Genomic DNA, 10000 nt, shown 5'->3' with positions numbered 1-10000 from the left:
TATGTTCTATATGTGCATTTTCTTATATTCATAGTAATTAGATTAAGGTAGTAAAATGCACGAGGATTGCATGTGGAGTCCCATGATTCTCTGCTACATTGATGGAGCAAAGAACTATTAACCCTTATCTGTGTATGTGTGTGTATGACCTTGTATACGTGACTTGACTAAAAGTAACGTGTGACTGAGACAAAGGGCCTTTTACACATTAGTAGTAGGATGCAACAATGTGTTAGTTATGGGACACGCTGTTCATGATGACATACAGGGAGTCAACTATAAAGAAGAAAGGATGCCCTCCATTCTCAGTCTTTGACGCTCAAACACACTTAGAGACTACTGAGCCTTTAAAAGATCGATCTCAGCCACATGCTATTTTTTCTTCATGTTAAAGAAAACAAAGGAGTCGTTTTCCTGGAGGCAAATCCACCCTGAAATAAGCGGGACCTGCTGGATTAGTGTGCGATCTGTCTGGAGGCATGACAAATGTTACTTAGCTTACTCAAATCTAATTAAATTACGTGTGCATAAATCAGATATTCTTTTTGTTCCTTTCCAAGTCTCAAACCGATCTAGAACACATCAGCGATGTTAGCGCATAAGAAACGTATGCACTCAATTGAGCCAGATCATTTTTATCCGATAGTAAGACTTACACACAAACTCCGATGGAAACACATTTACTGAATAAATCCCTCAATGCACGCACATAAACTCAGCGGAGGCTGTGATTGGATAACTGGAGTAACCAGTGGACCAATGGCGTCGCAGCGTCTCTAATGTTGGTTTGGTGTTTCTGAAACGCCGGAGTCGAAGTGTGTGATCAGAATGATTTGGTCTAATTCCCTCCAGAAGCGTCTCACACACACGAGTGTGTTCCCGAACACCAGCATCCGAACGCCAGAGAACACGACAGCGTTTACTGTTTCGTCTGACGCTCTGAGACACACTCGTTTATGATGGAGGGAAAACGAGAAAGATTGCAGAAACTTACAGTTTTATTACTGATATTTTGTACCAATTTCCCAGGAAGTGACGATTTTGTTCTCTTGAACACATGGGATGGAAACGCCGTTTTATTCACTAATGTTTTACGATATTCCAGTTAAAGGGATAGTTCACCCAAAATTGAAAATTCGCCCATGATTTACTCACCCTGAAGCCATCCTAGGTGTATATGACACTCTTCTTTCAGACGAATACAATCAGAGTTATATTAAAAAATGTCCTGGCTCTTCCAAGCTTTATAATGGGAGTGAATGGGTATATTTTTTGGGAAGTCCATCAAAGTGCATCTATCCATCATAAAAGTGCATCTATCCATCATAAAAGTGCATCAATCAATACAATCAGAGTTATATTAAAAAATGTCCTGGCTCTTCCAAGCTTTATAATGGGAGTGAATGGGTATATTTTTTGGGAAGTCCATCAAAGTGCATCTATCCATCATAAAAGTGCATCTATCCATCATAAAAGTGCATCAATCCATGATAAAAGTGCATCTATCCATCATAAAAGTGCATCTGTCCATCATGAAAGTGCATCTATCCATCATAAAAGTGCATCTATCCATCATAAAAGTGCATCTGTCCATCATAAAAGTGCATCTATCCATCATAAAAGTGCATCTATCCATCATAAAAGTGCATCAATCCATGATAAAAGTGCATCTATCCATCATAAAAGTGCATCTGTCCATCATAAAAGTGCATCTATCCATCATAAAAGTGCATCTATCCATCATAAAAGTGCATCTGTCCATCATAAAAGTGCATCTATCCATCATAAAAGTGCATCTATCCATCATAAAAGTGCATCTACCCATTATAAAAGTGCATCTGTCCATCATAAAAGTGCATCTATCCATCATAAAAGTGCATCTGTCCATCATAAAAAGTGCATCTGTCCATCATAACAGTGCATCTGTCCATCATAAAAAGTGCATCTATCCATCATAAAAGTGCATCTATCCATGATAAAAGTGCATCTGTCCATCATAAAAGTGCATCTACCCATGATAAAAGTGCATCTGTCCATCATAAAAGTGCATCTGTCCATCATAAAAGAGCATCTACCCATGATAAAAGTGCATCTACCCATGATAAAAGTGCATCTATCCATGATAAAAGTGCATCTGTCCATCATAAAAGTGCATCTACCCATCATAAAAGTGCATCTACCCATCATAAAAGTGCATCTGTCCATCATAAAAGTGCATCTGTCCATCATAAAAAGTGCATCTATCCATCATAAAAGTGCATCTGTCCATCATAAAAGTGCATCTATCCATCATAAAAGTGCATCTGTCCATCATAAAAGTGCATCTATCCATCATAAAAGTGCATCTATCCATCATAAAAGTGCATCTGTCCATCATAAAAAGTGCATCTATCCATCATAAAAGTGCATCTGTCCATCATAAAAGTGCATCTGTCCATCATAAAAGTGCATCTGTCCATCATAAAAGTGCATCTATCCATCATAAAAGTGCATCTGTCCATCATAAAAGTGCATCTGTCCATCATAAAAGTGCATCTGTCCATCATAAAAGTGCATCTATCCATCATAAAAGTGCATCTGTCCATCATAAAAGTGCATCTATCCATCATAAAAGTGCATCTACCCATGATAAAAGTGCATCTGTCCATCACAAAAGTGCATCTCACCATCATAAAAGCGCATCTATCCATGATAAAAGTGCATCTATCCATCATAAAAGCGCATCTATCCATGATAAAAGTGCATCTATCCATCATAAAAGTGCATCTATCCATCATAAAAGTGCATCTATCCATCATAAAAGTGCATCTGTCCATCATAAAAGTGCATCTATCCATCATAAAAGTGCATCTATCCATCATAAAAGTGCATCTACCCATGATAAAAGTGCATCTGTCCATCATAAAAGTGCATCTATCCATCATAAAAGTGCATCTGTCCATCATAAAAAGTGCATCTGTCCATCATAAAAGTGCATCTGTCCATCATAAAAAGTGCATCTGTCCATCATAAAAGTGCATCTATCCATGATAAAAGTGCATCTGTCCATCATAAAAGTGCATCTACCCATGATAAAAGTGCATCTGTCCATCATAAAAGAGCATCTACCCATGATAAAAGTGCATCTATCCATCATAAAAGTGCATCTATCCATCATAAAAGAGCATCTACCCATGATAAAAGTGCATCTACCCATGATAAAAGTGCATCTATCCATGATAAAAGTGCATCTGTCCATCATAAAAGTGCATCTACCCATCATAAAAGTGCATCTACCCATGATAAAAGTGCATCTATCCATGATAAAAGTGCATCTGTCCATCATAAAAGTGCATCTACCCATCATAAAAGTGCATCTATCCATCATAAAAGTGCATCTGTCCATCATAAAAAGTGCATCTATCCATCATAAAAGTGCATCTGTCCATCATAAAAGTGCATCTATCCATCATAAAAGTGCATCTATCCATCATAAAAGTGCATCTGTCCATGATAAAAGTGCATCTGTCCATCATTAAAGTGCATCTACCCATGATAAAAGTGCATCTATCCATGATAAAAGTGCATCTGTCCATCATAAAAGTGCATCTACCCATCATAAAAGTGCATCTACCCATCATAAAAGTGCATCTATCCATCATAAAAGTGCATCTGTCCATCATAAAAAGTGCATCTATCCATCATAAAAGTGCATCTGTCCATCATAAAAGTGCATCTGTCCATCATAAAAGTGCATCTATCCATCATAAAAGTGCATCTGTCCATCATAAAAGTACATCTATCCATCATAAAAGTGCATCTATCCATCATAAAAGTGCATCTGTCCATCATAAAAAGTGCATCTATCCATCATAAAAGTGCATCTGTCCATCATAAAAGTGCATCTGTCCATCATAAAAGTGCATCTGTCCATCATAAAAGTGCATATATCCATCATAAAAGTGCATCTGTCCATCATAAAAGTGCATCTATCCATCATAAAAGTGCATCTGTCCATCATAAAAGTGCATCTGTCCATCATAAAAGTGCATCTGTCCATCATAAAAGTGCATCTGTCCATCATAAAAGCGCATCTATCCATGATAAAAGTGCATCTATCCATCATAAAAGCGCATCTATCCATGATAAAAGTGCATCTATCCATCATAAAAGTGCATCTGTCCATCATAAAAGTGCATCTGTCCATCATAAAAGTGCATCTATCCATCATAAAAGTGCATCTGTCCATCATAAAAGTGCATCTGTCCATCATAAAAGTGCATCTATCCATCATAAAAGTGCATCTGTCCATCATAAAAGTGCATCTGTCCATCATAAAAGTGTATCTATCCATCATAAAAGTGCATCTGTCCATCATAAAAGTGCATCTGTCCATCATAAAAGCGCATCTATCCATGATAAAAGTGCATCTATCCATCATAAAAGTGCATCTGTCCATCATAAAAGTGCATCTGTCCATCATAAAAGTGCATCTATCCATCATAAAAGTGCATCTGTCCATCATAAAAGTGCATCTATCCATCATAAAAGTGCATCTATCCATCATAAAAGTGCATCTGTCCATCATAAAAGTGCATCTATCCATCATAAAAGTGCATCTGTCCATCATAAAAAGTGCATCTATCCATCATAAAAGTGCATCTGTCCATCATAAAAGTGCATCTGTCCATCATAAAAGTGCATCTGTCCATCATAAAAGTGCATCTGTCCATCATAAAAGTGCATCTGTCCATCATAAAAGTGCATCTGTCCATCATAAAAGTGCATCTGTCCATCATAAAAGTGCATCTATCCATCATAAAAGTGCATCTGTCCATCATAAAAGTGCATCTGTCCATCATAAAAGTGCATCTATCCATCATAAAAGTGCATCTGTCCATCATAAAAGTGCATCTGTCCATCATAAAAGTGTATCTATCCATCATAAAAGTGCATCTGTCCATCATAAAAGTGCATCTGTCCATCATAAAAGCGCATCTATCCATGATAAAAGTGCATCTATCCATCATAAAAGTGCATCTGTCCATCATAAAAGTGCATCTGTCCATCATAAAAGTGCATCTATCCATCATAAAAGTGCATCTGTCCATCATAAAAGTGCATCTATCCATCATAAAAGTGCATCTATCCATCATAAAAGTGCATCTGTCCATCATAAAAGTGCATCTATCCATCATAAAAGTGCATCTGTCCATCATAAAAAGTGCATCTATCCATCATAAAAGTGCATCTGTCCATCATAAAAGTGCATCTGTCCATCATAAAAGTGCATCTGTCCATCATAAAAGTGCATCTGTCCATCATAAAAGTGCATCTGTCCATCATAAAAGTGCATCTGTCCATCATAAAAGTGCATCAATATTTAAAACTAAAATAACTAGCTTACTGCAGACGGCCGTACACATCAATTTACGACGATTGTATTGTGTTGTAACTCTGATTGTATTCGTCTGAAAGAAGAGTGTCATACACCCCTGGGATGGCTTCAGGGAGAGTAAATCATGGGCGAATTTTCATTTTTGCCTGAACTATCCCTTTAACTCTACATCACGTGTGCTGAGTGGTGTTTCTGTACCTGCACAGGTTTTCCCCGTAACCCTGCGGTGGACGCTCGCTCCTCACAGGACTGAAGTCTGAACACACGTCCTCGGTCCGGTCCAGGCTGGACTGAGCCGACGCCGGCCCGCACATCTGTCTCTGGTAGTACATGTGTACGCTGTCCCGGGAGGGAGTGTTCCCCTGCGGAGAGGCAGAGCAGCGTTAAACCTCAGCGTGTGCAGGTCTGTCCGCTCCTAGCATGAAGCTCATTCATCAGCGGCGTAACGACACATGTGACCCTGGACCACAGAACCAGTCACAAGGGCACCTTTTTAGAAACTGAGATTTATACATCACCTGAAAGCTGAATAAATAATCTTTCTATTGATGTATGGTTTGTTACTTAGGATAGGACAATATTTGGCCGAATTAACTATTTGAAAACTATTTGAAAAATCTGTAATCTGAGGGTGCAAAAAAAATCTAAACATTGAGAAAATCGCCTTTAAAGTTGTCCATTTTTGTTCGTGATATTGCGGCATCTACTCACAAAAATATTTGTTTTATATATTTACGGTAGGACCTCGTGTGTGAGCAGATAAAACACAAGTGTGTGTTTGTGACCGTACCTTCTTGACCTCGTGTGTGAGCAGTGGCACTGCAACAGTTAGCATTACATCGCCTCAGATTAGTTAGCGTCCGAGGGACAGGTGGGGTTTGGGGGAGCTAATACAATGCTAAATCATAAATCAGATTTTCCTATGTACAATAACATATCGATGTCCAGCAATCGATTTAAATAGTACATTGTGTTTAATTTGTCGTTTAATGAAATCTAATATGTCGTTGTTGGTGAGAATTTTCACGTGAAGAAATACATAAATCTGACGATTACATGCATGCACTTTAATGGTCCAGTGGCAGAACTCTAACGGGCGCGATCGAACTAGGTGTGTGTGTGTGTGTGTGAGAGAGAGTGTGTGTGTGTGTGTGCAGGCCCGCCGACAGGGGGGGACAAACGGGTCTGTTGTCCCGGGCCCAGGGTAGGGAGGGGAGCCCAGAACTGGGCCCTCATTAAATTATGGAATAATTCTTAAAAAATAAATAAAATATTTATTTTATTTTATTAAATATTTATTTTATTCCCCCCGGGATGCGCGTGCATGCCCAAAGCGCGTGCAGTTGCGTCCTCTTCATAAAAGCGCTGAGACACGGCGACCGGCGGTGCTGCTGCTGTGGTGGCTGTAAATCCACTTGTTGATAAGAAAGGAGGAAAGAGCCACATATGGAAATATTTTGTATATTAGCTCATAATAGCGACGTAGCGCGCTCGTTTTTACAGGCGCGCCTAAGTTCATTGTTGCATAGCAACGACAGACGCCACGGGAGAGCAAACGCTTGTGGAAAGGAGAAAGCGGTGCGAACTGCGCTCTCCATGATGACGAGGAAGTATTAGCAAAGAATTTATTGATTTCTAGCCCTTGGATTAGCTTTACTACTATTTATGGAGATGAGAAATAAAAAGCCGGCTGAAATGCATCTCTGTCATCATCGGGGAACAGATAATGGGTCAGATCCGAGTCTATTTTTGCTGCGCTGCTCATGCTTAAAAGTGAAAGCACACTTTTGATGGACAAAAAATAAATATGATTTCACACAAAAAGTGCCCAAAATGCACAGATTATGCATGTCTAGTGTGTTTTAACAAGAACTGCAGTAGGCTATGTCAGAAAAGAAAATGAAGACATTTATAGAAAATGTACCCATTTAAACGTGTCTTTATTATTCATTTTGGGTAAAAGTATATGGTGTTTTATAAAAAATTAAAAAAAACGTGTGTGGGGGGGGGGCCCATCTAAGATTATCTTGTCCCGGGCCCAGGCAAGACTGTCAGCTGGCCTGTGTGTGTGTATGTGTGATTTTGGTTGGGTGACAGACAGTTGTAGGTCACAGTTTGACAAGATTTTAGAGTGTGACAAAAGCACAATGTTGTATTTTATTGCGAGTGTACACAAATATACACACTTTGCAGTTTGAACTTTGCGCACACACTGCAACATTGCAATCTTGACGTCGCAGCCTGTTTATTATGCTGCGTTCACACCAAACGCGAATAGAGCGAAATGTATCGCTATTTAGAGTTTTATTTATTTTTATACCGTGTATTCTCCGTGTAAATTCGTGTTCTCTGTGACGCCCGTAGGCTACCGTTTCGGTTCAATAGGAATACATGTACCGTTCCAGTACCCCTATACAACGCTGTCATTAAGTTGAAGTTATCACATTATAAAGTACAGTCCTCGCTCCAGACCTGCTCACTCGCTCTGTTTGGTTTCATTAGTGTGCTCCTTAGCACTGGAGCGCCCTCTGCTGGCCATAAGGTGCATCTGCACCAGCCATTTCAAACCCAGCCTCCAGTATTTGGGCCACGCCTCCTTTTTTGCATACACTCCTCAATCCTCAAATGCCCAATCCTAAATGGCTAAATCCCTAAATGCCCAATCCTAAATACGAAATTCATTTTCGACTTTTTAGTTTCAAACTTAGACTTTTGGTTTTCGTTTAAGACTTTTAGTTTTAGACTTTTAGTTTTAGACTTTTAGTTTTAGACTTTTAGTTTTAGACTTTTAGTTTTAGACTTTTAGTTTTCAATCTGACCATGCAGATGAAACACCAGTGTGTGTGTTTGTGACCGTACCTTCTTGACCTCGTGTGTGAGCAGATGAAACACCAGTGTGTGTGTTTGTGCCCGTACCTTCTTGACCTCGTGTGTGAGCAGATGAAACACCAGTGTGTGTGTTTGTGCCCGTACCTTCTTGACCTCGTGTGTGAGCAGATGAAACACCAGTGTGTGTGTTTGTGCCCGTACCTTCTTGACCTCGTGTGTGAGCAGATGAAACACCAGTGTGTGTGTTTGTGCCCGTACCTTCTTGACCTCGTGTGTGAGCAGATGAAACACCAGTGTGTGTGTTTGTGACCGTACCTTCTTGACCTCGTGTGTGAGCAGATGAAACACCAGTGTGTGTGTTTGTGACTGTACCTTCTTGACCTCGTGTGTGAGCAGATGAAACACCAGTGTGTGTGTTTGTGACTGTACCTTCTTGACCTCGTGTGTGAGCAGATGAAACACCAGTGTGTGTGTTTGTGACTGTACCTTCTTGACCTCGTGTGTGAGCTGATGAAACACCTGTGTGTGTGTTTGTGCCCGTACCTTCTTGACCTCGTGTGTGAGCAGATGAAACACCAGTGTGTGTGTTTGTGACTGTACCTTCTTGACCTCGTGTGTGAGCAGATGAAACACCTGTGTGTGTGTTTGTGCCCGTACCTTCTTGACCTTGTGTGTGAGCAGATGAAACACCAGTGTGTGTGTTTGTGACTGTACCTTCTTGACCTCGTGTGTGAGCAGATGAAACACCAGTGTGTGTGTTTGTGCCCGTACCTTCTTGACCTCGTGTGTGAGCATGCAGCGCTCGATGCGCAGGACGGTGGAGATGTCGATGTGCTCCTGACAGATGGAGTTCAGCCAGGCCGTGAAGCTGTCCAGCAGGGCCAGGAAAAGCACCCAGGAGAACTTCAGGATGTTAAACACTCGCTTCATGATGTTATCTAGAGCAGAGAGAGCAGAGCTGGACTGATGAATATGACGCATGTAACTCGTGAAGGTTATAATAATAATAATGACACGAGGCGGCCGTTGAAGTGTTCACACCTGGACCTTCCGACACCTCCTCCTCCTCCTCCTCCTCCTCTGCTACAGCTTCCTCATGATTCTCCTCAACGGCCACATGCACTGCACACAGAGAACACACCACATTAATACGGGCTTTCGCACCGGATAGTTCTAGCATCTAAACACTAGGGTGGTTCCCCGAGAACTTATGGTTCCCCATGGAATTATAATTATTGTTATTATTATAGGTATGTTTTCTGGTTGCGTTCGCATCTCCAGTAGGAACTCTGAAGTGACGAAAGCCGCGTTTGTTGTTGTGACTTTTATTTTGACGGCACTGAGAACGACTTCTCCTGTTCATTACAATCTGTCTAACAGTCCTGTCTAATATGTTATTAGATACAAGTATTATACATAGAAAGTAGACAGTAATGAAAAGGGTTACACTTTATTTTAACGTGTCATTGTTACTGTCACGGTGTGGGTTTTGTGTTTTGTTCCTTGTTCTTGTCTGTCATGTGATTCCCTGTTTGTCATGTTATCCTGCCATGTGTCTTGTCTTTTGTCATGTTGTTGCTCAGTGTCCACAGGTGTTCCTCGTCTATGTCTATTAGTCTCCCCAGGTGTCTCTTATTAACCACGCCCCCTTGTTATCTTGTTTAGCTTGTTTGTCTGTGTATTTAAACCCCTGTGTTTCAGTTGTTGGCTGTCGGTTGTCGTTTAATGTTACTACTGTCTTGTTCTGAGTTCCCTGGATTTCCTGTTTGTTTCTGTTTAATTAAATGTGCTTGC

General features: G+C 40.4%; 1 protein-coding gene across 1 annotated transcript in view; it reads right to left on the bottom strand.

Annotated features, from left to right (window-relative positions):
* Positions 1-10000, bottom strand: part of LOC130079528 (piezo-type mechanosensitive ion channel component 2-like) — a gene marked incomplete at both ends in the record, with an annotated part of 101936 nt that overhangs the window by 22444 nt on the left and 69492 nt on the right. Inside the window, 3 exons of the mRNA XM_056244807.1 lie at positions 5576-5739; positions 8978-9144; positions 9248-9328. Coding sequence (XP_056100782.1) covers positions 5576-5739; positions 8978-9144; positions 9248-9328 — 412 coding nt within the window. The remainder of the gene's footprint in view (positions 1-5575; positions 5740-8977; positions 9145-9247; positions 9329-10000) is intronic.

This window comes from Rhinichthys klamathensis, unplaced genomic scaffold (assembly GCF_029890125.1).
Source record: "Rhinichthys klamathensis goyatoka isolate OS25496 unplaced genomic scaffold, OSU_Roscu_1.1 h1tg001107l_1, whole genome shotgun sequence".
Lineage (NCBI taxonomy): Eukaryota > Metazoa > Chordata > Actinopteri > Cypriniformes > Leuciscidae > Rhinichthys > Rhinichthys klamathensis.
Note: the sequence above shows the minus strand (reverse complement) of the source record. Positions and strands in the feature narration are given on the sequence as shown.